Source organism: Gopherus flavomarginatus, chromosome 23 (genome assembly GCF_025201925.1).
Source record: "Gopherus flavomarginatus isolate rGopFla2 chromosome 23, rGopFla2.mat.asm, whole genome shotgun sequence".
Lineage (NCBI taxonomy): Eukaryota > Metazoa > Chordata > Testudines > Testudinidae > Gopherus > Gopherus flavomarginatus.
The window spans coordinates 16,752,481-16,780,150 of record NC_066639.1 but is presented as its reverse complement, the minus strand read 5'-3'; the positions used below and the strand labels follow the sequence as shown (position 1 = coordinate 16,780,150).

Genomic DNA, 27,670 nt, shown 5'->3' with positions numbered 1-27,670 from the left:
ATCCCCCAGCCAGCCCCTCCCCACACAGACCCCTCCCCACACACACATCCCTCCCCCAGGGAATCCCCCAGCCAGCCCCTCCCCACACACGCCCCTCCCCCGGGGAATCCTCCGTCCCGCCCCCCGCCCCGCCCCGGTTCCTTCCCATTAAGGCTGCGCTGAGCCCGACCCGCCGCTTCCCGGCCCGTCCGCGCAGGGACCAGAACCAGAACCAGAACCGGACCCAGCCCCGGCATGAGCCCGGCCCGGAGCCCGCTGCTGCCGCTGCTGCTGCTATGGGGCTGCGCCATGGGGCAGAGCGACCCGCCCCCCGCCCCTAACGCCACGAGGTACCGCAGCCCCCCAGCCCTGCCCCCCGACTCCTCCCTTCCCCCAGCCCTGCCCCATAACGCCACCCTGCCCCACGACTCCCCTGTGCCCCCAATCCCTGCCCCATAACTCCCATCTGCCCCACGACTCTCCCCTGCCCCCGATCCCTGCCCCATAACGCCCCCCTGCCCCACAACTCCCCCGTGCCCCCAATCCCTGCCCCATAACTCCCATCTACCCCACGACTCTCCCCTGCCCCGATCCCTGCCCCATAATGCCACCCTGCCTCACGAGTCCCCCGTGCCCCCAGTCCCTGCCCCATAACTCCCATCTGCCCCACGACTCTCCCCTGCCCCGATCCCTGCCCCATAATGCCCCCCTGCCCCACGATTCCTCCCTGCCCCCAATCCCTGCCCCATAACTCCCATCTGCCCCACGACTCTCCCCTGCCCCGATCCCTGCCCCATAACGCCCCCCTGCCCCATGAGTTCCCCGTGCCCCCAATCCCTGCCCCATAACTCCCATCTGCCCCACGACTCTCCCCTGCCCCCGATCCCTGCCCCATAACGTCACCCTGCCCCACGACTCCCCCGTGCCCCCAATCCCTGCCCCATAACGCCCCCCTGCCCCCAGCTCCCCCCAGCCCTGCTCCCTGCCCCACGACTCCCTCTGACCCCAAAGAAGCAGGGTCCTGTGGTGGGAAATGACCTACTACAGACACTGGGCTGGCAGGGGCTGCGGGTCGGGAGTGAGGGGCACCGGCCGAGCAGGGGGCTGCGGGTCGGGAGTGAGGGGCACCAGCAGGGCCGGGGGGGCCGGGACAGGCCGGGCTCCAGCACATCTGGAAGGATTTAGCGAGTGGAGCTGAAGCTGCCAGATGCCGGGGATGAGCCAAGATCTCTGGATTCTCTGAATTCTCTTGTGGGGGAGCAGCTGTGGGGGCGATGGGGGGGGGGAGGGCCAGGCTGGGACCCCAGGGACAGATGTGGGGAGGTGAAAACCGGATTTTCATGGTCACCAAACAGTGGGGTCAGAGGCCGGACAGAGCTGGCTCCCTCGCCCTGGGGGGGACCCAACACCCTGATATTTGGGGCTGTCTTATGTACACCCACCTTCCCCCTGGAAAACGAGTGTGCCAGGTTTTTCACACTCAGCTCCCCCTCTTCATCCCCGTGCACCACGTTGGGCCGTGCATCCCCAGTTTCACCCGCGTGGGCAAGGCTGGGGCCCCGGGCCAGGGCGTGTGTCGGGGTGATGGCGGGGGCAGGCCGGGGGTGCTAGTCCCGACCGGGGGCTGTCACAGGCCATGGGGGGACACAGACCAGGTGTGTCTGTCTCAGCCCCCACGGGGACGTGGGGGCTGCTCACTTGTCTGGAGGCCTCACGAGGCAGGACGGGCTCCGCACCCCGCCTGCGGCCTGGCCGCTCTCCCAGCCCCCGGCACCCGGGCCAGGACAAACAGATGCTGGGTCCTGGATGCTGACATCAGCTGGCTCCTCTGCTCACCGCAGCGGGGACCAGGGCCAGAGGGGAGCCCAGGCTGGGCCAGCAGGGGCTGCGGGTCAGGAGTGAGGGGCACTAGCAGGCTGGGGGGGCAGGGCTGGGCTGTTGGGGGGCTGCGGGTCGGGAGTGAGGGGCACCGGCAGAGCTGGGGGGGCAGGGGCTGCGGGTCGCGAACGGGGGGCACCGAGTGACTGTGACTCTGGGGGTCTCTCCCAGGCCCGTGTTCCTGTGTGGCGGGGAACACGTGGGCGAGTCGGGGTACATCGCCAGCGAGGGGTTCCCCAACCACTACCCACCCGGCAAGACCTGCACCTGGACCATCACGGTACGGAGGGGAGGGGAGGGCGATGGGGGGCGGATGTGGGGAAATCGGGGTGCAGAGGAGGGGGAGGTGGGGGGTCTGCCCCCACCCCCCCAGCCGACCCGCTGTCTCCGTGCCCAGGTGCCCGAGGGCCAGGTGGTGATTCTCTCTTTCCGCGTCTTCGACCTGGAGCCGGACCCCGGCTGCCGCTACGACTCGCTGGAGATTTTCAATGGACACTCGGCCAGCGCCCAGCGGCTGGGCCGCTTCTGCGGCACCTTCCGGCCCGGCGCCCTGCTCTCCACCAGCAACCACATGATGCTGCGCATGGTGACGGACGAGGGCACCGGGGGCCGCGGCTTCCTGGTCTGGTTCAGCTCTGGCCTCCCCCACGTCAACGGTGAGAGACCCCTGGGCCCCTCCTCCTCCCGGCTGGGGGCTCCCGCATGCTCCCCCCCGGGGGGCTGGCTGCAGGGGGACCCCCCCAGTGGGTGCGTGGACGCTTGATCTCCCAGGGGTGCTGGGAGCGCGTTACCCACAATCCCCTGCACTGAAACTGGGGCAGAGAGGATGCTGGGAGCGCGTTACCCACAATCCCCTGCACTGAAACTGGGGCAGAGAGGATGCTGGGAGTGCATTACCCACAATGCCTTGCACTGACTCCAGGGGCAGAGAGGATGCTAGGAAATCATTACCCACAATGCCCTGCACTGAAACCAGGGCAGAGAGGATGCTGGGAGCACATTACCCACAATGCCCTGCACTGATACCAAGGGCAGAGAGGATGCTGGGACCACGTTACCCACAATGCCCTGCACTGACCATTACCCACAATCCCCTGCACTGACACCGGGGCAGAGAGGATGCTGGGAGCGCATTACCCACAATGCCCTGCACTGACCATTACCCACAATCCCCTGCCCTGACACTGGGGCAGAGAGGATGCTGGGAGTGCATTACCCACAATCCTCTGCACTGAAACTGGGGCAGATCGGATGCTGGGAGCGCATTACCCACAATGCCCTGCACTGATGCCAGGGGCAGAGAGGATGCTGGGTAATTGTTACCCACAATCCCCTGAACTGAGGCCAGGGGCAGAGAGGATGCTGGGTAATTGTTACCCACGATGCCCTGCACTGAGGCCAGGGGCAGAGAGGATGCTGGGTAATTGTTACCCACGATGCCCTGCACTTACGCCAGCCGCAGAAAGGATGATGGGTAATTGTTACCCACGATGCCCTGCACTGATGCGAGGGGCAGAGAGGATGCTGGGTAATTGTTACCCACAATCCCCTGAACTGAGGCCAGGGGCAGAGAGGATGCTGGGTAATTGTTACCCACGATGCCCTGCACTGACGCCAGGGGCAGAGAGGATGCTGGGTAATTGTTACCCACAATGCCCTGCACTTACGCCAGCCGCAGAAAGGATGATGGGTAATTGTTACCCACGATGCCCTGCACTGATGCGAGGGGCAGAGAGGATGCTGGGTAATTGTTACCCACAATCCCCTGAACTGACGCCAGGGGCAGAGAGGATGCTGGGTAATTGTTACCCACGATGCCCTGCACTGACGCCGGGGCAGAGAGGATGATGGGTAATTGTTACCCACGATGCCCTGCACTGACGCCAGGGGCAGAGAGGATGCTGGGTAATTGTTACCCACGATGCCCTGCACTGACGCCGGGGCAGAGAGGATGATGGGTAATTGTTACCCACGATGCCCTGCACTGACGCCAGGGGCAGAGAGGATGCTGGGTAATTGTTACCCATGCCGGCTCCTCTCCAGCCGTTGTGAACCCCCGTGCCTGTGCCCCCTGCCTCCGGCTTGCATGGCCCCCCCGCCCCCGCCTGCCCCCCAGCGGCTCCCCCCACCCATCCCAACCTGCGGGACTTTTGCAGGCCGGCCGCGCGGAAGGCAGAAGTGGGGCGCTAACCATATAGACTCCCGGTTGGCTTGGGAGCCCTGGCACTATTGGGATGGTGAGTATCTGGCCGCCTGCCCTCTCCCCCCGCCGGCAATGGCCCCCCCCGCAGGGCTGGGGGGGCTGGGGCGGGGCGCAGAGACCGGCCCCCCCAGCCCTGGGGGAAAGCCGCAGCCCGTCCCGCCTGGGCTCTGCCCCCCGGGGGGCGCCATTGTGGTCAGATCGCGGCCTGGGGCAAAGGGGCTGGAGGTGCAGAGAGGATGCTGGGAAATCGTTACCCACAATGCCCTGCACTGATGCAAGGGGCATAGAGGATGCTGGGAGCGTGTTACCCACAATGCCCTGCACTGACGCCAGGGGCAGAGAGGATGCTGGGAGCGCGTTACCCACAATGCCCTGCACTGACACCAGGAGCAGAGGATGCTGGGAAATCATTACCCACAATGCTGTGCACTGACGCCAGGGGCAGAGAGGATGCTGGGAGCGCGTTACCCACAGTGCACCTGCACCAATGGGGGTGTGACAATGTGGGGAGTTCCCCCCCGTCCTGTGCACCCCCAAACCAGCCACCTTCTCCCCCCAGCCTGGGATCTGACCCCCACATCGCCGTCCCATTGCTGTGTCCGGTGGGGGCCGACGGGGGGGGGCTTGGCTGCTGGACAGGGCGAGACCCCCACCACCCCCCTGCTTGTGCCCCGCCTGTCTCCCCCCCGCCCCTGCTCCCGCTCCCTCCATGGCCTGTAATTACCAACCGCGGAATCCGTGGAAATTGCAGGTTTGCACAAGTCCGTCTCTTCCCTCCCCCACTCCTGGCGCCGCTGCCCTTGCCCCCCTTCCCCCCCCGGGCCAATGCCCCCAAAGCCGTGCGCTGAGCAAACACGGGCCCAGGCAGGGTGACGCCAGCTGCGTCGGGGCCTGCGGGACGTCGCCTGCCTGCCCCCCGCGCCGCCCCAGAGCTGGCCGCACCGACGAGGCGCTTGGAGCATGTGCAGGGGCACGGGGGGGTCACACCCAGAAGGGTCAGTGTGGCAGTAGTGCGGGGATTTGCACACAGGCAGGTGGCCGTTTGGCTGCCCCAAAGTGGGTGGGCGGTTTGCACGCTCAGATAGGGGGTTGCACATGGGCTGGCAGTTTGCACGTTCACCGGTGCAGGTTTCCACTCGTGTGTGTGACATGTTTGCACCCTTGCACGCGCAGGCCAAGGTGGATGCGCTGCCAGGTGGATGGCGGTCCGGCTGCACGCGCTGCTCGGGGTTTGCCCGTTCGCACAGTGACCTGTGCACCATTGCGCAGGCAGGGAGGAGTTTGCACTATTGTGTGGGCTGGCAGGAGTTGCGCTCATACACACTGAGGGTTGCACAAGCTGGTGGCATGTTTCCTTGCACGCTTGGTGGGATTTGCACAGACCTCTCCTTGGGCACCGTGGGTGTGCACAGCATTCCATGTGCACTCACGAATTGGCACACTCACATGCTCTAGCACACTAAACTCTTCCCTGCTTGCACGGTGTGCTGTGTCTTTGCACACTCAGGTCCCTGTCTGGACACTCACATATATCTTGCACATCTCTCATGCACACTCACTCTTACACTCCTTTGCAAACTGCTTTGTGCACACTCACCTATATCTGTGCACATCAGACTCATGCAGCCTTCATATGCGTGTACACCTATTTTTGCACACTTACATGCACATTTCCCCGTGCACACCCATATATCCGTGCACAGCCCATGCACAGGCTCATTCCTTTGCATGCTTCCCTGTACAGCACACCTGCATTCTCCCAAGCGTACACTTCTTTGCACAATTCCTGTGCACCCCTATAGCCTTGCACAAGCAGTGAGCACACTCGCTCTCACACACTTGCTGTGCACACTCACCTCTCTCTTTGCACCCTCCCATGCACTCCGTTCTGTGCCGGCGCGCTCCCCATTACCCCAGGGGGTGCCCACCGGGGGGGAGGCTCAGTGGGCCCCCTCCAAGCTCTGGGGCTCCCCTTCGCTGACCCCCCACCCCTGCTTGTCTTGCAGAGCATCAGTTCTGTGGGGGGAAGCTGGAGAAGGCCCAGGGAAGCCTCAAGACCCCAAACTGGCCCGAGAGCAACTACCCGGCCGGGATCAGCTGTTCCTGGCACATCATAGCGCCCGTGGGCCAGGTACGGGGGGGGGGCTGGGAGGTGGGGGTCACTGTGGTAGGTGGGGCAGAGGATGAGGAGGGTCCATGTGGTGGGACAAGGCTGAGGTGGAATGTGGGGGGAATGGGCTCCAGGGGGCGGGGCTGAGGCTCCAGGGGGCGGGGCTGACGCTATGCCCCGCCCCCCAGGTGGTGGAACTGACTTTCGGGAAGTTCGACGTGGAGGACGACACCTACTGTCGCTATGACTACGTGGCCGTTTTCAACGGGGGGGCCACCGACGACTCCCGGCGCGTCGGCAAGTTCTGCGGCGACCGAGCCCCCGGGTGAGCCCCCGCCCCTCCCCCGGCCGCCTGTACCCCAGTCCCCGCCCCCCCGAGCCAGCCAGTCCCCGCCCTGGGGCTGGGGGGAGCCGGCGCCCCCTAGAGGGGACAGGCCCCTGCCCCATTCCCCGCCCCCCTGAGCCAGCCAGTCCCCGCCCTGGGGCCAGGGGGAGCCGGCGCCCCCTAGAGGGGACAGGCCCCTGCCCCATTCCCTGCCCCCCGAGCCAGCCAGTCCCTGCCCTGGGGCTGGGTGGGAGCCGGCGCCCCCTAGAGGGGACAGGCCCCTGCCCCATTCCCTGCCCCCCGAGCCAGCCAGTCCCTGCCCTGGGGCTGGGTGGGAGCCGGCGCCCCCTAGAGGGGACAGGCCCCTGCCCCATTCCCACCCCCCTGAGCCAGCCAGTCCCTGCCCTGGGGCCAGGGGGAGCCGGCGCCCCCTAGAGGGGATAGGCCCCTGCCCCATTCCCTGCCCCCCTGAGCCAGCCAGTCCCCGCCCTGGGGCCAGGTGGGAGCCAGCGCCCCATAGAGGAGACAGGCTCCTGCCCCATTCCCCGCCCCCCCGAGCCAGCCAGTCCCTGCCCTGGGGCCGGGGGGGAGCCGGCGCCCCCTAGAGGGGACAGGCCTGTACCCCAGTCCCCGCCCCCCTGAGCCAGCCAGTCCCCGCCCTGGGGCCGGGTGGGAGCCGGCGCCCCCTAGAGGGGACAGGCTCCTGCCCCATTCCCTGCCCCCTGAGCCAGGCAGTCCCTGCCCTGGGGCCGGGGGGAGCCGGCGCCCCCTAGAGGGGACAGGCCCCTGCCCCATTCCCACCCCCCTGAGCCAGGCAGTCCCTGCCCTGGGGCCGGGGGGAGCCGGTGCCCCCTAGAGGGGACAGGCTCCTGCCCCATTCCCTGCCCCCCCGAGCCAGCCAGTCCCTGCCCTGGGGCCGGGGGGAGCCGGCGCCCCCCAGAGGGGACAGGCCCCTGCCCCATTCCCTGCCCCCCTGAGCCAGCCAGTCCCTGCCCTGGGGCCGGGTGGGGGCCGGCGCCTGGCACAGGAGGGTTTTTCTCACCCGTCTCCCCCGCAGCACCATCTACTCGGAGGGGAACGAGCTCCTGGTTCAGTTCGTCTCGGATCTCAGTGTCACGGCCGACGGCTTCGCCGCCTCCTACGCCGTGAAAAGCCCCTCGGAGGCGACCGACAAGGCCACGAAACCCACCCCCGGGATCTTCCCCGGCTCCAAACCGGGCCAGGCCGGCACCAAGCCCGCCGGGAAACCAAAACCGGAGCCCGAGCCCAAACCCACCGCCCAGGCCCCGCCCGAGGCCGAGCCACCCAGCGCCCAGACGCCGGGTAAGATGGGCCCCTGCGAACCCAGGCCAGGCACAGCCCTGCCGGTGCCCCTCACTCCCGACCCGCAGCCCCCACTAGTCCAGTTCTGACCCCCCAGCCCTGCCGGTGCCCCTCACTCCCGACCCGCAGCCCCTGCCAGCCCAGCTCTGCCCCCCCAGCCCTGCCGGTGCCCCTCACTCCCGACCCGCAGCCCCCGCTAGTCCAGTTCTGCCCCCCCAGCCCTGCCGGTGCCCCTCACTCCCGACCCGCAGCCCCTGCTAGCCCAGCCCTGCCCCCCACAGCCCTGCCGGTGCCCCTCACTCCCGACCCGCAGCCCCCGCTAGTCCAGTTCTGCCCCCCCAGCCCTGCCGGTGCCCCTCACTCCCGACCCGCAGCCCCTGCTAGCCCAGCCCTGCCCCCCACAGCCCTGCCGGTGCCCCTCACTCCCGACCCGCAGCCCCTGCTAGCCCAGCCCTGCCCCCCACAGCCCTGCCGGTGCCCCTCACTCCCGACCCGCAGCCCCCACTAGTTCAGTTCTGACCCCCCAGCCCTGCCGGTGCCCCTCACTCCCGACCCGCAGCCCCTGCTAGCCCAGCCCTGCCCCACACAGCCCTGCCGGTGCCCCTCACTCCCGACCCGCAGCCCCTGCTAGCCCAGCCCTGCCCCCCACAGCCCTACCGGTGCCCCTCACTCCCGACCCGCAGCCCCTGGTAGCCCAGCTTTGCCCCCCACAGCCCTGCTGGTGCCCCTCACCCCCAACCCGCAGGCCCCCCAGCTCCACTGGTGCCCCTCACTCCCAACACCCAGCCCCCTGCTAGTCAAGCCTTGCCCCCCCCAGCCCGGCCGGTGCCCCTCACTCCCAACCCACAGCCCCCACTAGCCCAGCTCTGCTGGTGCCCCTCAATCCTGATCCGCAGCCCTTGCCAGCCCAGCCTGGGGTCCTTGGGCTCTGTGAATTGTGGGAGGGGGTATGTGGGTCGGGGGGAAGCTGCCCCCCCCAGGCTGAGCACTAAACCCCTCTTCTCCCCCCAGCCACGGTTCAGTGCCCCCAGAAATGCCGCCGGTCGGGAAGTCTCCAGAGCCACTTCTGTGCCAACAACTTTGGTAAGTGACCCAGGAGTCCGGGGACGGGCAGGGGGGTCTTCCCTGGCTCTGGGACAAGTGCCCCAAAGGACTCACCCTCCCATGCCCTGTCTCACAGTTATCACCGGCACCGTGAAAACCGCCGTGCGAGGGGCCGGCGACCGGGTCATAGCCACCGTCTCGCTCCTCAACACGTACAAGGCCGGAGCCCTCAGCCTGCCGCAGGCCGAGAAAGGGGCCACCCTGCGCCTGGAGGTCCCCTGCCGCCAGTGTCCCGCCCTCAAGAAAGGTGAGTGAGCTGCGGGCGCTGGGCCACGGGGAGCCCCACCCAGAGGTGGGCGCATCTCAGCGCCGGGCGAGGGGTCCCCGGGTAACCGGCCGCCCCGCCCCAGAGATGGGTGCATCTCAGCGCCGGGTGAGGGGTCCCCGGGTAACCGGCCGACCTTCCCCAGAGGTGGGCACATCTCAGCGCCGGGCGAGGGGTCCCCGGGTAACCGGCCGCCCCGCCCCAGAGGTGGGTGCATCTCAGCGCTGGGTGAGGGGTCCCTGGGTAACCGGCCGACCTTCCCCAGAGGTGGGCACATCTCAGCGCCGGGCGAGGGGTCCCCGGGTAACCGGCCGACCTTCCCCAGAGGTGGGTGCATCTCAGCGCCGGGTGAGGGGTCCCCGGGTAACCGGCCGACCTTCCCCAGAGGTGGGCACATCTCAGCGCCGGGCGAGGGGTCCCCGGGTAACCGGCCGCCCCGCCCCAGAGGTGGCTGCATCTCAGCTCCGGGCGAGGGGTCCCTGGGTAACCGGCCGACCTTCCCCAGAGGTGGGCACATCTCAGCGCCGGGCGAGGGGTCCCCGGGTAACCGGCCGCCCCGCCCCAGAGGTGGCTGCATCTCAGCTCCGGGCGAGGGGTCCACGGGTAACCGGCCGCCCCGCCCCAGAGGTGGGCACATCTCAGCGCCGGGCGAGGGGTCCCCGGGTAACCGGTCGCCCCGCCCCAGAGGTGGGCGCATCTCCCACCTCTCGTGACTGTCTCTGTGTCTCCCCCACCCCCTCAGGTTCCAGCTACATTTTCATGGGCCGGGCGGACGCTGAGGGGGTCGGCGTATTGTCCCCCGAGAGCTTCGTGGTCCCGTACCGACAGCAGCAGCACCAGATCCTCACCACACTCAGCAAGCGGCCGTGCGGGGGGGCACCAAAGAAGAAGAAGAACGCGTGAGCCCAGGGGTGTGTGCGGGGGGGTCTGTCCTGCAGGGGACGCGCCCCTCCCCCCCGGCCCAGCCCCCCGAAGCCGGCTCCATGTATCAATAAAGGAGCAAAGCGGCCGCTCCGCCTGCGTGTGCTATTGGTAGCGACACCCCCCTGCCCTAGAGTCCCGCCTCCCCTTTGCACGGCAGAATCCCTGTGCGAATTGCACAAGTGCAGGCAACCATGGAGCAGCTCCCATGGGCCAGGGCAGAGATCCGGGCCTGGCACTGCCCCCCACCCCCCGCTCTAACCCACCAGCCCCCACTCCCCTCCCAGAGCCGGGGAGGGAACCCAGGAGTCCTGGCTCCCAGCCCCCCCTGCTCTAACCCACCAGCCCCCACTGCCCTCCCAGAGCCGGGGAGAGAACCCAGGAGTCCTGGCTCCCAGCCCCCCTGCTCTGACCCACCAGCCCCCACTCCCCTCCCAGAGCCGGGGAGAGAACCCAGGAGTCCTGGCTCCCAGCCCCCCCGCTCTAACCCACCAGCCCCCACTCCCCTCCCAGAGCCGGGGAGAGAACCCAGGAGTCCTGGCTCCCAGCCCCCCCTGCTCTAACCACCAGCCCCTACTCCCCTCCCAGAGCCGGGGACAGAACCCAGGAGTCCTGGCTCCCAGCCCCCCCTGCTCTGACCCACCAGCCCCCACTCCCCTCCCAGAGCCGGGGAGAGAACCCAGGAGTCCTGGCTCCCAGCCCCCCTGCTCTAACCCACCAGCCCCCACTCCCCTCCCAGAGCCGGAGAGAGAACCCAGGAGTCCTGGCTCCCAGCCCCCCTGCTCTAACCCACCAGCCCCCACTCCCCTCCCAGAGCTGGGGAGAGAACCCAGGAGTCCTGGCTCCCAGCCCCCCTGCTCTAACCCACCAGCCCCCACTCCCCTCCCAGGGCCGGGGAGAGAACCCAGGAGTCCTGGCTCCCAGCCCCCCCTGCTCTAACCCACCAGCCTCCACTCCCCTCCCAGGGCCGGGGAGAGAACCCAGGAGTCCTGGCTCCCAGCCCCCCCTGCTCTAACCCACCAGCCCCCACTCCCCTCCCAGAGCCGGGGAGAGAACCCAGGAGTCCTGGCTCCCAGCCCCCCTGCTCTGACCCAGCAGCCCCCACTCCCCTCCCAGAGCCAGGGAGAGAACCCAGGAGTCCTGGCTCCCAGCCCCCCCTGCTCTGACCCACCAGCCCCCACTCCCCTCCCAGCGCCGGGGAGAGAACCCAGGAGTCCTGGCTCCCAGCCCCCCTGCTCTGACCCACCAGCCCCCACACCCCTCCCAGGGCCGGGGAGAGAACCCAGGAGTCCTGGCTCCCAGCCTCTGATGCACCTGCTGGGTCCGTGCGCCCCCTGGTGGCTGTCCCTGGGTTTGGCCCGGACTCCACTCCTGGGTCCTGGCCCCCGTACCGCTCCTGTGGCTGGTGCAGGGGTCAGGGTCGGGGGGCCGGGGCTGCCCGGCCTCAGAGCGCAGGGAGGGGTGAACACAGGCCTGGCCGGGGCTGGATTCACTCCGGATTCGCTCTAGTTCCCGTTTCCTGTGGGGTTGGCTCTGGATCGAGCCGAGCCTCCTTTCCAATCACCCTGCATCGCGGTCGCCTGGGAGTTCACTCCAGAGTCACTCTGGATTCACTCCGCACCCAGAGCGTCGCATGTGAAACCAGTGTTGGGTTGAGTCTGGGTTGAGGACTGGGGCAGCTCGGGTGGGGGGGGGGCACATCTTCCCTGCCAGAGGATCCCGGGGTGGGGGAATCCTGTATCGCCCCCCCGGCTCTGTCTCCTAGCCCCCTCCTCCCCCCACACCTGCCCCTCTGAGCTTCCCCACAGGCAAGTTCACCCCCAGCCCCAACCTCGAGGGGCCCTGGGCGGGGATCCGGGGGGGGCAGGCTCGACCCTGGCTGATTCTGGGCCACTGCGCAGGGCTCTGCGTCTGCGCTGCCGGGGGCTGGAACAACCCCCCCCAGCCATAAATAACCCACGGGCCGGGCTAGCAGGGGCTGCGGGTCGGGAGTGAGGGGCACCGTGCTCCCTCCCCCCGGCCAGGACCAGCGTCTGCCCCCCCACTGGCCCAGTAGCCCAAGGGGAACCTGTGGTAGCCCTGGGGGGTCCCGTTTCCTCCCCGTCCCAGGGGATCACAGTCACCCCCCCAGGCTCTGTCACCCCCCTCCCGTGGTACAGGGGTCCCTGCTCTGTATGGGGCCTGGCACCCATGGGGCACCCTGGGGGGCTTACGGGCCCGATTAGCTGGCGGGAGGGGGCGGAGCTTGGAATCTCCCCTCAGCCCCCCCCCCCAGGCTTCTAACCCAGACGGGGGGGGGCACACGGAGGAGGAGGGAGTTCTCCTGGGTGCCCCCCCGCCACCCCCTCCAGCCTCCCCCCAGCATTTCTGAGGTGCACTGCCCCCCCCTTTGCAAGCTCCAACCCCCCCAGCACCCCCTCCTTTGCAGGCAGCTGCCTCCCCGCCCTCGCTGCAAGCAGGGCCCCCCCCCATCGCTCTCCCCCCTCCTTATATCCAGCCAGGGCTGCACACCTCCCCGGGAACCTGCCCCCCCCATATCCCCTGCCTCTGAGCCCCCCCCACCCCTCAGGAACCTGCCCCCCCATATCCCCTGCCTCTGATCCTGGCTAGAGCCCCTCCCCTCTCAGCTCATTTCCCCCCCAGCCCCTCTGGGAGCAGAGCTGATCCAGCCTGGGCCCCCCCTAGACCTGCCGGATCCCAGCCCCCCCACCCCGTGCAGTGCACACAAAGTGGGGTGTTCCCCCCCCCGAATCGCTGGACACACAGACACGCCAGATCCCTGCCCGAGGCGGGGGACAGACGGATGCCACCCCCCCCCCTGCCCACCCAGCCCTGTCTTCCGCTGGCTGGGTGGGCCCGGGCCCCCCTGTCCCACGCTGGCCTGCGGCCCGGGGGTCCTCACCATGGCCAAGATCCCGGGGGGCCAACTTCACCGTCTGGGGCCAAAGCCCCCAGCGGTTCCCCCCCTGCAGCTTCCTGAGCATCCCGGGGGAGCTGGGCATGACCGGGGCGAGGGGGGGCAGCTGGGGGGGCCGTCCCCTGCCCCCACCTTCCTCTCCACTCGCGGGGTGATGTTGGCCCTTCTGGGCTGGCTGGGGCTCCGGCCGGGGCCTGGCCTGGGCAGCAGAGGTACCAGGCCGGCCAGACCGTGGGTCTTCCCCGGACGGGACCCCGGGGTCCTGCCCCCCCAAGACCACCCCACCGGCTTCTCCTCTGGCGCTTTATTAATTCCCAATTGTAGCGTGTGCATCTATCAATCATGGTCCATGATCGGGGGGACTCAGGGGGCCCCGTTCCCGGGGGCAGGGCACGGGGGGGGTCCGGGGGACCTGCTAGCTGCAGGCGGGGGGGCTGCGGGGCCGGGCCGAGCGCCGGATGAGCTCCAGCGCCTCCCACAGAAAGTCCTTCTGGCAGGGGGGCAGGGGCAGGGCCCCCACGGCCTCCCTCACCTTGGCCAGCCGCCCGGCCAGCGTGGGGCAGCCCTGCAGCTGGCTGAGGTACTGCTCGCAGGCCTGGGTCCCCGGGCTCTCCGGCGGGGGGGGCGCCCGGCTGGGGGGCAGCTCGCGGTAGGCCGGCCCCCCCTCGATGTCGTGGCTGGACAGCAGGTAGAGGCACTCGCGGGTGGAGCAGAGGCTGCTGGCGCAGAGCGGGACCTGCCGGGGAGCGGGAGAGAAGGGTGGGAATGCGGCTGGCTCTGGGGCGGGGCATCCGGTTATCCAGGGACCCCTCGTCCGGCGCTGAGACACAGCCACCTCTGGGGTGGGGCGTCTAGTAACCCAGGGACCCCTCGCCTGGTGCTGAGATGCAGCCACCTCTGGGGTGGGGCGTCTAGTAACCCAGGGACCCCTCGCCTGGTGCTGAGATGCGGCCACCTCTGGGGCGGGGCGTCTGGTTACCCAGGGACCCCTCGCCCATCGCTGAGATGCAGCCACCTCTGGGGCAGGGCAGCTGTTGGTGCCAGGCTCTGCCCCCCCCGATGCAGCTGACTCTGGGGCGGGGCGGCTGTTGGTGCCAGGCTCTGCCCCCCCGATGTGGCTAACTCTGGGGTGGGGCGACTGTTGGTGCCAGGCTCTGCCCGCCCCGATGTGGCTGACTCTGGGGCGGGGCGGCTGTTGGTGCCAGGCTCTGTCTCCCCCGATGCTGCTGACTCTGGGGTGGGTCGGCTATTGGTGCCAGGCTCTGTCCCCCCCCCCGATGCGGCTGACTCTGGGCTGGGTCGGCTATTGGTGCCAGGCTCTGCCCCCCCCCGATGCGGCTGACTCTGGGGCGGGGCGGCTGTTGGTGCCAGGCTCTGCCCCCCCGATGCGGCTGACTCTGGGGCGGGGCGGCTGTTCGTGCCAGGCTCTGCCCCCCCCCGATGCGGCTGACTCTGGGGTGGGTCGGCTATTGGTGCCAGGCTCTGTCCCCCCCCGATGCTGCTGACTCTGGGGTGGGTCGGCTATTGGTGCCAGGCTCTGTCCCCCCCCCCGATGCGGCTGACTCTGGGCTGGGTCGGCTATTGGTGCCAGGCTCTGCCCCCCCCCGATGCGGCTGACTCTAGGGCGGGGCGGCTGTTGGTGCCAGGCTCTGCCCCCCCGATGCGGCTGACTCTGGGGCGGGGCGGCTGTTCGTGCCAGGCTCTGCCCCCCCCCGATGCGGCTGACTCTGGGGTGGGTCGGCTATTGGTGCCAGGCTCTGTCCCCCCCCGATGCGGCTGACTCTGGGGTGGATCAGCTATTGGTGCCAGGCTCTGCCCCCCCCGATGCGGCTGACTCTAGGGCGGGGTGGCTGTTGGTGCCAGGCTCTGCCCCCCCATGCGGCTGACTCTGGGGTGGGTCGGCTATTGGTGCCAGGCTCTGTCGTTCCCCCCAGATGCGGCTGACTCTGGGGCGGGGCGGCTCTCACCTTGACCTGCAGCTTGACGAAGCTGGCGCTGCCCTTGGGCCAGCCGGGCAGCCGCCCCCCGGCCCCGCAGCCGCAGCCCAGCACGGCCTGGCCCAGCTCCCGGCTGCGCACCAGGGCCAGCGAGTGGTTCAGGCCGCACCAGACGTCCAGGGGGCACTTGAGGCCGTGAACCTGCCGGGCAGGGGGGCATATGACAAATCATGGGGGGGGGGCGAGGTGGGAGAGGGGAGTTTTCGGAGGTTTGGGGGTGTCTGGGGAATAGGGGACTGCCTGGAAGCCCCTAGATGTGGAGGGGGGCTGGGCTGGGTGGGTTCTGGAGGCACTATGGGGGACTGGGGGGGCTTCGGGGTGGACGGAGGGGCTATGGGGGGCCAGGGGGTGCTGGGAGTTCTGGGGGGCCCCAAAGGGGCTCTGGGGGGACCTGGAGGGGCTAGGGGGTGCTGAGGAGTTCTGAGGGGGCTCGAGAGGGGCAGAGGGCCAGGGGACTCCCGGGGGGCTGAGGGGGGTCAGGGGGGCCTGGAGGGCTGGGGGAGCTCTGGTGCAGGATGGGGGGGCCGGGGGGGCGCAGGATGGGGGCTCCGGTGAGACCCAGAGGGAGTGCAGGATGGGGGGGGCCGCAGGGGCTCTGGGGTGTTTGGGGGGCTCTGAGGGGGCTTGGGGGGCCTGGAGGGCTGGGGGAGCTCTGAGGAGGTCAGGGGGCCCGGAGGGGGTGCAGAATGGGGAGCCGAGTGGGATCCAGTGTGTGTGTGGAGGGGGTGCAGGTTGGGGGGCCCGGTGGAGTGCAGAGGGGGTGCAGGATGGGAGGACAGGGGGGCCCGGAGGGGGTTCAGGATAAGGGGGCTGGGGAGGCTCTGGGGGGCTGCGGAGGGGTTGCAGGATGGGGGTGCTCCAGGAGGGGCCCGGAGGGGGGCAGGATGGGGGTGCAGGATGCGGGGGTTCCAGGGGGGACCCAGAGGGGGTGCAGGATGGGTGCAGGATGGGGGGCTCCAGGGGGGACCCAGAGGGGGTGCAGGATGGGGGTGCAGGATGGAGGTGCCCCAGGGGGTGCAGGATGGGGGTGCAGGATGCAGGGGGCCCGGAGGGGGTGCAGGATGAGGGTGCCCCAGGGGGTGCAGGATGGGGGTGCAGGATGCAGGGGGCCCGGAGGGGGTGCAGGATGGGGGTGCAGGATGCAGGGGGCCCGGAGGGGGTGCAGGATGGGGGTGCCCCGGGTGGACCCGGAGGGGGTGCAGGATGGGGGTGCAGGATGCAGGGGGCCCGGAGGGGGTGCAGGATGGGGGTGCCCCGGGGGGACCCAGAGGGGGTGCAGGATGGGGGTGCCCCAGGGGGGCCCGGAGGGGGGCAGGATGGGGTGCAGGATGGGGGGGCTCCAGGGGGGGCCCGGAGGGGGGCAGGATGGGGGTGCAGGATGGGGGGGCTCCAGGGGGGACCCAGAGGGCGTGCAGGATGGGGGTGCCCCAGGGGGGACCTGGAGGGGGGCAGGATGGGGGTGCAGGATGGGGGTGCCCCAGGGGGTGCAGGATAGGGGTGCAGGATGCAGGGGGCCCGGGGGGGGTACAGGATGGGGGTGCCCCAGGCGGACCCGGGTGGGTGCAGGATGGGAGTGCAGGATGCAGGGGGCCCGGAGGGGGTGCAGGATGGGGGTGCGCCAGGGGGTGCAGGATGGGGGTGCAGGATGCAGGGGGCCCGGAGGGGGTGCAGGATGGGGGTGCCCCAGGGGGTGCAGGATGGGGGTGCAGGATGCAGGGGGCCCGGAGGGGGTGCAGGATGGGGGTGCCCCAGGGGGTGCAGGATGGGGGTGCAGGATGCAGGGGGCCCGGAGGGGTTGCAGGATGGGGGTGCAGGATGGAGGTGCCCCAGGGGGTGCAGGATGGGGGTGCAGGATGCAGGGGGCCCGGAAGGGGTGCAGGATGGGGGTGCCCCAGGGGGTGCAGGATGGGGGTGCAGGATGCAGGGGGCCCGGAGGGGGTGCAGGATGGGGGTGCAGGATGGGGGTGCCCCAGGGGGTGCAGGATGGGGGTGCAGGACGCAGGGGGCCCGGAGGGGGTGCAGGATGGGCGTGCCCCGGGCGGACCCGGAGGGGGTGCAGGATGGAGGCCCCGGAGGGGGGCCCGGGGCTCTCACCAGCGTGGGCTCCCCGCGGTCGATCTTGTCGCCGGTGCCCAGCTGCCCGAACCGGTTGCTGCCCTGCATGAAGAGGCGCCCGAACTCATCCAGCAGCCCCAGGTGGTTGTAGCCGAGGGCGCAGGACAGGACCTGGGGGGCAGGGCAGGGTCAGGGGGCACCCGGGGCAAGGTTCAGCCCCCCGTCCCTGCCCCCCAAACAGCGCGTCCCGGACCCATCCCCCACCCCTGGTGTCTTCCCCCAGAACCACCCCGTCACCCCAAAATCAGGGCCCCGGGCCCCCCGATCCCCTACAGCACCCCCCGCCCCCACCCGAGCACCCCCTGAGTCCCTCAATCCCCACAGGGCCCCCCGATCCCCCCCAGCACTCCCGCCCCCGCCTGAGCGCTCACTGAGCCCCCCAATCCCCACAGGGCCCCCTGATCCCCCCCAGCACCCCCCGCCCCCGCCTGAGCGCCCCCTGAGCCCCCCAATCCCCACAGGGCCCCCTGGGCCACCCCGATCCCCCCAGCACCCCCCGCCAGAGCGCCCCGTGAGCCCCTCAATCCCCCCAGCCCCCCAACTCCCCCAGCCCCCTAGAGCCCCCCGATCCCCCCAGCTCACCTTGGCGGGCAGGGCCAGGGCCAGCGGCATCTGCAGATCCAGGGGGTCGAAGGCGTGAAGGGTCCCGAAGAGGTCGCGATAGACGCCCGGCGAGTGGACCTCGAAATACACGGCCCCCTTGTCTGGGAGAGGGGGTCACAGCGGGGGTGGGGGCAGTGTCAGATCAAAGGGGGGGCTGCGGGTCAGGAGTGAGGGGCACTCGGGGGGCTGCAGGTTGGGGGTCACCCCACACAGGGGGCTGCAGGTTGGGATATGGGCAGTCAGAGGGCTGCAGGCTGGGGGTCACGCTGCGTGGGGGGGCTGTGGGTCGCGCCACGGAGGGGGCTGCGGGTTGGGATATGGGCAGTTGGGGGAGGCTGCGGGCTGGGGTCACGCTGCGTGGGGGGGCTGTGGGTCGCGCCATGCAGGGGGCTGTGGGTTGGGATATGGGCAGTCGGGGGGCTGCGGGCTGGGGTCACGCTGCGTGTGGGGCCTGGGGGTCGTGCCATGCAGGGGGCTGTGGGTTGGGATATGGGCAGTCGGAGGGGGGCTGCAGGCTGGGGTCACGCTGCGTGGGGGGCTGCGGGCTGCGGGTCGCACCACGGAGGGGGCTGCAGGTTGGGATATGGGCAGTCGGGGGGCTGTGGGCTGGGGTCACGCTGCGTGGGGGGGCTGTGGGTCGCGCCATGCAGGGGGCTGTGGGTTGGGATATGGGCAGTTGGGGGAGGCTGCGGGCTGGGGGTCACAGTGCATGGGAGGGCTGGGGGCTGGGGGTCGCGCCACGGAGGGGGCTGCGGGTTGGGATATGGGCAGTTGGGGGAGGCTGCAGGCTGGGGATCACACTGCATGGGGGGGCTGGGGGTCGCGCCATGCAGGGGGCTGCGAGTTGGGATATGGGAAGTCGGGGGGCTGCAGGCCGGGGTCACTCTGCGTGGGGGGCTGCGGGCTGCGGGTCGCGCCATGCAGGGGGCTGTGGGTTGGGATATGGGCAGTCGGGGGGCTGCAGGCTGCGGGTCACGCTGCGTGGGGGGGCTGGGGGTCGCGCCATGCAGGGGGCTGTGGGTTGGGATATGGGCAGTTGGGGGGCTGCAGGCTGCGGGTCACGCTGCGTGGGGGGGCTGTGGGTCGCGCCATGCAGGGGGCTGTGGGTTGGGATATGGGCAGTCGGAGGGGGGCTGCAGGCTGGGGTCACGCTGCGTGGGGGGCTGCAGGTTGGGGGTCTCCCCACACAGGGGGCTGCGGGTTGGGATATGGGCAGTCAGGGGGCTGCAGGCTGGGGATCACAGTGCATGGGGGGGCTGGGGGTCGCGCCATGCAGGGGGCTGCGGGTTGGGATATGGGCAGTCAGGGGGCTGCAGGCAGGGGGTCACGTTGTGTGGGGGGCTGCGGGCTGTGGGTCGCGCCATGCAGGGGGCTGTGGGTCGGGATATGGGCAGTCGGGGGGCTGCAGGCTGAGGGTCACAGTGCATGGGGGGGCTCCGGGCTGGGGGTAGCACCACGGAGGGGGCTGCAGGTTGGGATATGGGCAGTCGGGGGGCTGCAGGCTGGGGTCACGCTGCGTGGGGGGCTGGGGGACGGGAGGAGGGTACGTGGGGGGCTGGGGGGCGCCCCACAGGGGCCCCGTACCGGTGAGGAAGGCGGCGCTGCTCTGGTTGGAGGTCATGGCGCGCACGGTGAGGTGGGGCTGCGGGACGTGGGGGGCTGCGGGACGGGAGGAGGGTACGTGGGGGGCTGCGGGACAGGAGGAGGGGTACGTGGGGGGCTGCGGGAAGGGAGGAGGGGGACGTGGGGGCTGCGGGACGGGAGAAGGGGTACGTGGGGGGCTGCAGGACGGGAGGAGGGGTACACGGGGGCTGGGGGGCGCCCCACAGGGGCCCCGTACCGGTGAGGAAGGCGGCGCTGCTCTGGTTGGAGGTCATGGCGCGCACAGCGAGGTGGGGCTGCGGGACGGGAGGAGGGGTGCGTGGGGGGCTGCGGGACGGGAGGAGGGGTACGTGGGGGGCTGGGGGGCACCCCACGGGGGCCCCATACCGGTGAGGAAGGCGGCGCTGCTCTGGTTGGAGGTCATGGCGCGCACGGCGAGGTGGGGCTGCGGGACGTGGGGGGCTGCGGGACGGGAGGAGGGGTACGTGGGGGGCTGCGGGACAGGAGGAGGGGGACGTGGAGGGCTGGGGGGCGCCCCACAGGGGCCCCGTACCGGTGAGGAAGGCGGCACTGCTCTGGTTGGAGGTCATGGCGCGCACGGCGAGGTGGGGCTGCGGGACGGGAGGAGGGTACGTGGGGGGCTGCGGGACGGGAGGAGGGGTACATGGGGGGCGCCCCACGGGGGCCCTGTACCGGTGAGGAAGGCGGCACTGCTCTGGTTGGAGGTCATGGCGCGCACGGCGAGGTGGGCTGCGGGATGGGAGGAGGGTACGTGGGGGGCTGCGGGACGGGAGGAGGGGGACGTGGGGGGCTGGGGGGCGCCCCACGGGGGCCCCGTACCGGTGAGGAAGGCGGCACTGCTCTGGTTGGAGGTCATGGCGCGCACGGCGAGGTGGGGCTGCGGGATGGGAGGAGGGTACGTGGGGGGCTGCGGGACGGGAGGAGGGGTACGTGGGGGGCTGGGGGACGGGAGGAGGGGTACGTGGGGGGCTGAGGGGCGCCCCACGGGGGCCCCGTACCGGTGAGGAAGGCGGCACTGCTCTGGTTGGAGGTCATGGCGCGCACGGCGAGGTGGGGCTGCGGGACGGGAGGAGGGTACGTGGGGGGCTGGGGGACGGGAGGAGGGGTACGTGGGGGGCTGCGGGACGGGAGGAGGGGTACGTGGGGGGCTGGGGGACGGGAGGAGGGGGACGTGGGGGGCTGGGGGGCGCCCCACAGGGGCCCCGTACCGGTGAGGAAGGCGGCACTGCTCTGGTTGGAGGTCATGGCGCGCACGGCGAGGTGGGGCTGCGGGACGGGAGGAGGGGGACGTGGGGGGCTGCGGGACGGGAGGAGGGGGACGTGGGGGGCTGAGGGGCGCCCCACGGGGGCCCCGTACCGGTGAGGAAGGCGGCGCTGCTCTGGTTGGAGGTCATGGCGCGCACGGCGAGGTGGGGCTGCGGGACGGGAGGAGGGTACGTGGGGGGCTGCGGGACAGGAGGAGGGGTACGTGGGGGGCTGGGGGACGGGAGGAGGGGTACGTGGGGGGCTGAGGGGCGCCCCACGGGGGCCCCGTACCGGTGAGGAAGGCGGCACTGCTCTGGTTGGAGGTCATGGCGCGCACGGCGAGGTGGGGCTGCGGGACGGGAGGAGGGTACGTGGGGGCTGCGGGACGGGAGGAGGGGTACGTGGGGGGCTGGGGGACGGGAGGAGGGGGACGTGGGGGGCTGGGGGGCGCCCCACGGGGGCCCTGTACCGGTGAGGAAGGCGGCGCTGCTCTGGTTGGAGGTCATGGCGCGCACGGCGAGGTGGGGCAGGCTCCGGGACACCTTGCGCAGGGCGAGCTGGACCGTGTAGGAGCGCGGCTGGTCCAGCTGCGTCTCGTTCACCAGGAGGCTGTAAATCTTCCCTTCCTCTGCCGAGAGACGGGGGGTCAGGGCGGGCACCGGGGGGGTGAGGAATTGGGGACACTTCCTGGCCCCGCAGCTCTCCCGTCTCCTGCCCCCTTGGCTATGGGGCGCCCCCTTGTGACGAATTCCCACCACCGGAGTATTGCTGCGGCACACGGGGAAACTGAGGCACACCCAGTATTAGTCTAGGACAGTAAGACTCACATGCCACAGAACCAGAGGAATAACCCCCCCCCACTGCCCGCTCCCTCTCCTGCCCCCCATCCCCATCCCTTGGCTTTGGGGAGCCCCCCACGCCCGCCGGGCACCTGTCAGCAGCAGCAGCGCCCGCTCCGTCTCCTGCCCCACCAGCACCAGCTGCCGGAACCGCATGGCGGCGTGGAACGTCATCTTGAAGACCCGCTGCCCGCTGGCCTGGAGATAGACCTCCACGCAGTCGCACGCCCAGCCGGCGCCCGCCGCCGGCTCCCGCACCGCCAGCACGTACACGTACTTCCGGTAGCCCGCGTCGCTGCGGGGGTCCGTGGTGAACTGCGGGGGGGAAAGGGACGGTGCCGCTGTGGGGGCAGGACTGGCTGGCTACGGGGGCGGCGGGGAATGGGGTTGAGACCCATCCCACCGCTGCCACCAGCGGCGCGGGACCGGGGGGGGCGCTCACGTCCTTGGCGTTCCGGCACAGCACCACGCAGCGGCAGGCCCGTCTCCACTGGAGGTGGCCCGGGGCCGAGGAGACCAGGGCGTTGCGGAGGAAGAAGAGGGTCCCGCCGTGGTCCAGGACGAAGACGTGCTCCTTGGTGGGCAGGAACTTGCGGTAGCCGTGGGACAGCAGCGGGGCCACCGACTTGTTCAGGTAGCGCCGACGGCCCCCGAAGGTCTGGAAGTACAGGCCCTTGGTGTCTGGGGGGGACGGGAAAAAATCAGGGGTGGGATCAGTGTAAGCCCCGCCCTTCGTGCAAAGCAGCAGCCTCCCTCGTGCGACTCCCAGCCTCCCTTATGAGATTCGCCCTTCCCTTGTGCAAGCCTTGCCCCTTGCAAGTCCTGCTCTTGTGGAAAGCAGCATCCTCCCTCGTGCGACTCCCAGCCTCCCTTATGAGATTCGCCCCTCCCTTGTGCAAGCCTTGCCCCTTGCAAGCCCTGCCCTTGTGCAAAGCAGCACCCTCCCTCGTGCGAGTGCCAGCCTCCCTTATGAGATTCGCCCCTCCCTTGTGCAAGCCTTGCCCCTTGCAAGCCCTGCCCTTGTGCAAAGCAGCACCCTCCCTCGTGCGACTCCCAGCCTCCCTTATGAGATTCGCCCCTCCCTTGTGCAAGCCTTGCCCCTTGCAAGCCCTGCCCTGCCCTCGTGCAAAGCAGCACCCTCCGTCATGTGAGTCCCAGCCTCCCTTATGAGATTCGCCTCTTCCTCGTGCAAGCTCCCTCCCTTGTGCAATCCCTGCCTTCCCTTCTGAATCACCCCTCCCTTGTGCAAGCCCCATCCTCCCTCTTGACAGCCCTCACTGTGTGAAACCCGCCCCTCCCTCGTGCAAGCCCTACCCTCCCGTGTGAGTCTCGCCCCGTCCTGGGGTGAGACCCACCCCTCCCTTGTGTGAGCCTGCCCTGCCCCGTGTGAGCCCTGCCTCTCACTAGTATGAAGCAGCACCCTCCCTCGCGTGAGCCCTGCCCCTCCGCTCCCTTCCCCGTGCGAGCCCCTCCCCTCCCTCGTGCAAGCCCCGCCCGCGGTGGCCGGTACTGACAGTTGAGGATGGCGGCTCTCTTCCAGGGGCGGGCGCCGGCCGTGCCCTCCTGGCGGAGCCGCGGGCAGAGCCGGCGGCACACCCGGCGCCAGACCCCCTCGCTGTCGCACGCCTGGCGCAGGTAGTGGCACGTCTGGCCCAGGGCCACCACGTCCCGGACTGGCAGGAAGGAGACGATGTGATCCAGCTGCGAGGAGAGAGGGGGGGGCAGGACACCCAGAGTGACGCCCGGCGTAGGGCCCTCTGGGCTATACGGACCCAGGCCAGCAGGTATAGGGCCCTCTGGGCTATACGGACCCAGGCCAGCAGGTATAGGGCCCTCTGGGCTATACGGACCCAGGCCAGCAGGTATAGGGCCCTCTGGGCTATACGGACCCAGGCCAGCAGGTATAGGGCCCTCTGGGCTACATAGACACCCCCCCGGGTATAGGGCCCTCTGTGCTATACAGACACCCTTCCCTGGATATAGAGACCTCTGGGCTATACGGACCCAGCCTCCCCGGGTATAGGGCCCTCTGGGCTACATAGACACCCCCCCGGGTATAGGGCCCTCTGTGCTATACAGACACCCTTCCCTGGGTATAGGGACCTCTGGGCTATACGGACCCAGCCTCCCCGGGTATAGGGTCCTCTGGGCTATACGGACCCAGGCCAGCAGGTATAGGGCCCTCTGGGCTACACAGACACCCCTCCGGGTATAGGGCCCTCTGTGCTATACAGACACCCTTCACTGGATATAGAGACCTCTGGGATGGACCCAGCCTCCCCGGGTATAGGGTCCTCTGGGCTATACGGACCCAGGCCAGCAGGTATAGGGCCCTCTGGGCTACACAGACACCCCTCCGGGTATAGGGCCCTCTGTGCTATACAGACACCCTTCCCTGGGTATAGGGACCTCTGGGATGGACCGAGCCTCCCCGGGTATAGGGCCCTCTGGTCTATATGGAACCCCCCCCCGGGTATAGGGTCCTCTGGGCTATATGGACACCCTCCCTTGGGTATGGGTCCTCTGGGCTATATGGACCCAGGCCCCCAGGTATAGGACCCTCTGGGCTATACGGACACCCCCCCCAGGGTATAGGGCCCTCTGGGCTACACAGACACCTCCCCGGGTATAGGGCCCTCTGGGACGGACCCAGCCTCCCCAGGTATAGGGCCCTCTGGGCTATACGGATGCAGGCCCCCAGGTATAGGGCCCTCTGGGCTATATGGACCCAGCCTCCCCGGGTATAGGGTCCTCTGGGCTATACGGACCCAGGCCAGCAGGTATAGGGCCCTCTGGGCTATACGGACCCAGGCCAGCAGGTATAGGGCCCTCTGGGCTACACAGACACCCCTCCGGGTATAGGGCCCTCTGTGCTATACAGACATCCTTCCCTGGGTATAGGGACCTCTGGGATGGACCCAGCCTCCCCGGTATAGGGTCCTCTGGGCTATACGGACCCAGGCCAGCAGGTATAGGCTATACGGATGCAGGCCCCCAGGTATAGGGCCCTCTGGGCTATATGGACATCCCCCCGGGTATAGGGCCCTCTGGGCTACACAGACACCCCCCCGGGTATAGGGCCCTCTGGGACGGACCCAGCCTCCCCAGGTATAGGGCCCTCTGGGCTATATGGACATCCCCCCGGGTATAGTGCCCTCTGGGCTATACGGACACCCCCCCGGGGATAGGGCCCTGTAGGCTACACAGACACCCCCCCGGGTATAGGGCCCTGTAGGCTACACAGACACCCCCCCGTGTATAAGGCCCTCTAGGCTATATGGACCCAGTCCCCCAGGTATAGGGCTCTCTGGGCTATACAGCCCCAGCCCCCTGGGTATAGGGCCCTTTGGGCAATACGGACACCCCGATGAGTCTAGCCCCCCAGCCTGTCCTGTGTGCTGACTCACCAATTCTGGAGGGAGGCGCAGGATGGGGGCTGAGCCCCCCAGGTCCGTCCTGCCCTCAGTGCCCACCAGCCCCTGGCTGCAGCGCGGGCGCTTGGCCTGTGTGGGGCAGGTCAGGGAGGGGGTGGGGCTGAGTCAGGGGTGGGCCCTGTGCCCCCCACCCCAAGGTGCTAAGCATCCATCCCATGGCACCTGCCAGCCCCATACGCCTCCAGCCACCTGCCCCATTGCACCCTCTGGGCCCCCCGCCTCCCCACAGCATCTCTCCGCCCCACGCCTGCCCCACAGCGCCCCCTGCCGAGCCCCCCAGCCCACCCCCTGCCTCCCGCAACCCCTGCTGAGACCCTGTCCCACCCCCTGCCCCACAGCGCCCCCTGCTGAGCCCCCCACCCCACCCCCTGCCTCCCGCAACCCCTGCTGAGCCCCCCACCCCACCCCACCCCCTACCTCCCGCAGCCCCTGCTGAGCCCCCTGCCCCACGGCACCCCCTGCTGAGCCCCCCAGCCCACCCCCTGCCTCCCGCAACCCCTGCTGAGCCCCCGTCCCACCCCCTGCCCCACAGCGCCCCCTGCTGAGCCCCTGTCCCACCCCCTGCCTCCCGCAACCCCTGCTGAGCCCCCGTCCCACCCCCTGCCCCACAGCGCCCCCTGCTGAGCCCCCCACCCCACCCCCTGCCTCCCGCAACCCCTGCTGAGCCCCTGCCCCACGGTACCCCCTGCTGAGCCCCCTACCCCACCCCACCCCCTACCTCCCGCAGCCCCTGCTGAGCCCCCTGCCCCATGGCACCCCCTGCTGAGCCCTGCCGGGAGCCCCATGCCACCCCCCCCAGCGCTGCCCCCCCGGGCCACTCACCCCCATGGCTTCGTCGCCCCCGGAGAGCCGGGAGCCGCACTGGAGCCGCCGGTGTCTCTGCCGCCTCGCGGTGCGTCGGTCGCCCATCCCTGCCCGCGCCCCCGGCACCCGGCTCCGGCCACTGGGCAGACGCTGCAGCGACCCACAGCGCTGCCCCCTGCGTGGCCAGCGGGGCCCCTGCCCGGCCCGCCCGGCTCCCCGGGACATGGCTCTGTGAGCTGGCACCCGCCCCACGGCTTCACAGAGCCCGACGCCGGGGTGACGGGCTCTGACCTCACGGCCGGCACTGTGACCTCGGGCCAGGCCCTGCTGCCTGGGCACTGCCCCACAGCGCCCCACTGGGACCTCGGGCCGGGCCCTGCTGCCTGGGCACTGCCCCACAGCGCCCCACTGGGACCTCGGGCCGGGCCCTGCTCCCTGGGCACTGCCCCACGGCGCCCCAATGTGACCTCGGGCCGGGCCCCGCTCCCTGGGCACTGCCCCACGGCGCCCCACTGTGACCTCGGACCAGGCCCCGCTCCCTGGGCACTGCCCCACGGCGCCCCACTGTGACCTCGGGCCGGGCCCTGCTCCCTGGGCACTGCCCCACGGCGCCCCACTGGGACCTCGGGCCGGGCCCCGCTGCCTGGGCACTGCCCCACAGCGCCCCACTGGGACCTCGGGCCGGGCCCCGCTCCCTGGGCACTGCCCCACAGCGCCCCACTGGGACCTCGGGCCAGGCCCCGCTCCCTGGGCACTGCCCCACAGCGCTCCACTGGGACCTCGGGCCGGGCCCCGCTCCCTGGGCACTGCCCCACGGCGCCCCACTGGGACCTCGGGCCAGGCCCCGTTCCCTGGGCACTGCCCCACGGCGCCCCACTGGGACCTCGGGCCGGGCCCCGTTCCCTGGGCACTGCCCCATGGTGCCCCACTGTGACCTCGGGCCGGGCCCTGCTGCCTGGGCACTGCCCCACGGCGCCCCACTGGGACCTCGGGCCAGGCCCCGCTCCCTGGGCACTGCCCCACAGTGCCCCACTGGGACCTCGGGCCAGGCCCTGCTCCGGGGGTACTAGCACCCCACTGGGCATCGGGGCCAGCCCTGATTGCTGGTGGGCAGAGCCCCATGCTGCACCCTACCCTGCTGCCCACAGCTCAGCGCCCCCTAGTGCCCCCCTGGGGTCCTCTCTGGGTCAGCCTTGGGGCTTGACGTGGGATTTGGAATGATTCCCCCTAGTGCCTCGCACGAGAGGGGAACGCTTCCCCTCCCCCCGGTGCGTCGCACAAGAGGGGAACGCTTCCCCTTCTCTCGGTGCTTCGCACGAGAGGGGAACGCTTCCCCTCCCCTGGGTGCCTCGCACGAGAGGGGAACGCTTCCCCTCCCCCGGTGCCTTGCACGAGAGGGGAGCGCTTCCCCTCCCCCCGGTGCCTCGCACGAGAGGGGAACGCTTCCCCTCCCCCCGGTGCCTCGCACGAGAGGGGAACACTTCCCCTCCCCTTGGTGCCTCGCACGAGAGGGGAACGCTTCCCCTCCCCCCGGTGCCTCGCATGAGAGGGGAACGCTTCCCCTTCCCTCGGTGCTTCGCACGGGAGGGGAACGCATCCCCTCCCCTGAGTGCCTCACACGAAAGGGGAACGCTTCCCCTCCCCCCGGTGCCTCGCACGAGAGGAGAACGTTTCCCCTCCCCCCGGTGCCTCGTACGAGAGGGGAACGCTTCCCCTCCCCCCGGTGCATCGCACGAGAGGGGAACGCTTCCCCTCCCCCCGGTGCCTCGCACGAGACGGGAACGCTTCCCCTCCCCCCGGTGCCTCGCACGAGAGGGGAACGCTTCCCCTCCCCTGGGTGCGTCGCACGAGAGGGGAACGCTTCACCTCCCCTGGTGCCTCACACGAGAGGGGAGCGCGTCCCCTCCCCCTGGTGCATCGCACGAGAGGGGAACGCTTCCCCTCCCCTGGGTGCGTCGCACGAGAGGGGAACGCTTCACCTCCCC

At 70.2% G+C, this 27,670-nt stretch overlaps 2 protein-coding genes across 3 annotated transcripts; one reads left to right on the top strand and one right to left on the bottom strand.

Moving 5' to 3' along the window:
• Positions 1-140: 140 nt before the first annotated feature.
• On the top strand, positions 141-10,191 carry PCOLCE (procollagen C-endopeptidase enhancer). 2 transcript variants are annotated; one of them, XM_050933304.1, is made up of 10 exons: positions 141-329; positions 2,029-2,137; positions 2,255-2,513; positions 4,014-4,094; positions 6,067-6,191; positions 6,359-6,495; positions 7,553-7,818; positions 8,830-8,901; positions 8,999-9,169; positions 9,930-10,191. In XM_050933304.1, exons 1-10 carry the CDS (start codon positions 235-237, stop codon positions 10,088-10,090), a joined length of 1,476 nt encoding a protein of 491 aa, XP_050789261.1. In that variant the 5' UTR covers positions 141-234; the 3' UTR covers positions 10,091-10,191. The 2 variants fall into 2 exon arrangements, with proteins under 2 accessions (XP_050789261.1, XP_050789262.1); XM_050933305.1 differs by lacking the exon at positions 4,014-4,094 and having other exon boundaries at positions 142-329.
• Positions 10,192-13,440: 3,249 nt separating this feature from the next.
• Positions 13,441-26,711, bottom strand: FBXO24 (F-box protein 24). Its single transcript, XM_050933285.1, has 13 exons — positions 26,673-26,711; positions 26,413-26,464; positions 26,205-26,256; positions 25,704-26,100; positions 24,855-24,950; positions 22,962-23,148; positions 21,890-22,128; positions 21,540-21,762; positions 21,078-21,236; positions 17,720-17,841; positions 17,117-17,248; positions 14,993-15,163; positions 13,441-13,761 (listed from the first exon to the last, which is right to left on the bottom strand). The coding sequence occupies exons 4-13, from the start codon at positions 25,908-25,910 to the stop codon at positions 13,441-13,443; spliced, it is 1,857 nt and encodes a 618-aa protein (XP_050789242.1). The 5' UTR covers positions 25,911-26,100; positions 26,205-26,256; positions 26,413-26,464; positions 26,673-26,711.
• Positions 26,712-27,670: the final 959 nt, after the last annotated feature.

Excerpts from the sequence above, each read along its gene's own strand:
- FBXO24 (XM_050933285.1), bottom strand. The coding sequence starts at position 25,910 with ATGTCCCGGGGAGCCGGGCGGGCCGGGCAGGGGCCCCGCTGGCCACGC. Across the intron at positions 22,129-22,961 it reads GAGAGCCGCCATCCTCAACT|ACACCAAGGGCCTGTACTTC; the intron begins GTCAGTACCGGC and ends CGTCCCCCCCAG. Across the intron at positions 13,762-14,992 it reads TCGTCAAGCTGCAGGTCAAG|GTCCCGCTCTGCGCCAGCAG; the intron begins GTGAGAGCCGCC and ends GCTCCCCGGCAG.
- PCOLCE (XM_050933304.1), top strand. The coding sequence starts at position 235 with ATGAGCCCGGCCCGGAGCCCGCTGCTGCCGCTGCTGCTGCTATGGGGC. Across the intron at positions 2,514-4,013 it reads TGGCCTCCCCCACGTCAACG|GCCGGCCGCGCGGAAGGCAG; the intron begins GTGAGAGACCCC and ends GGACTTTTGCAG. Across the intron at positions 6,192-6,358 it reads TCATAGCGCCCGTGGGCCAG|GTGGTGGAACTGACTTTCGG; the intron begins GTACGGGGGGGG and ends CCCGCCCCCCAG.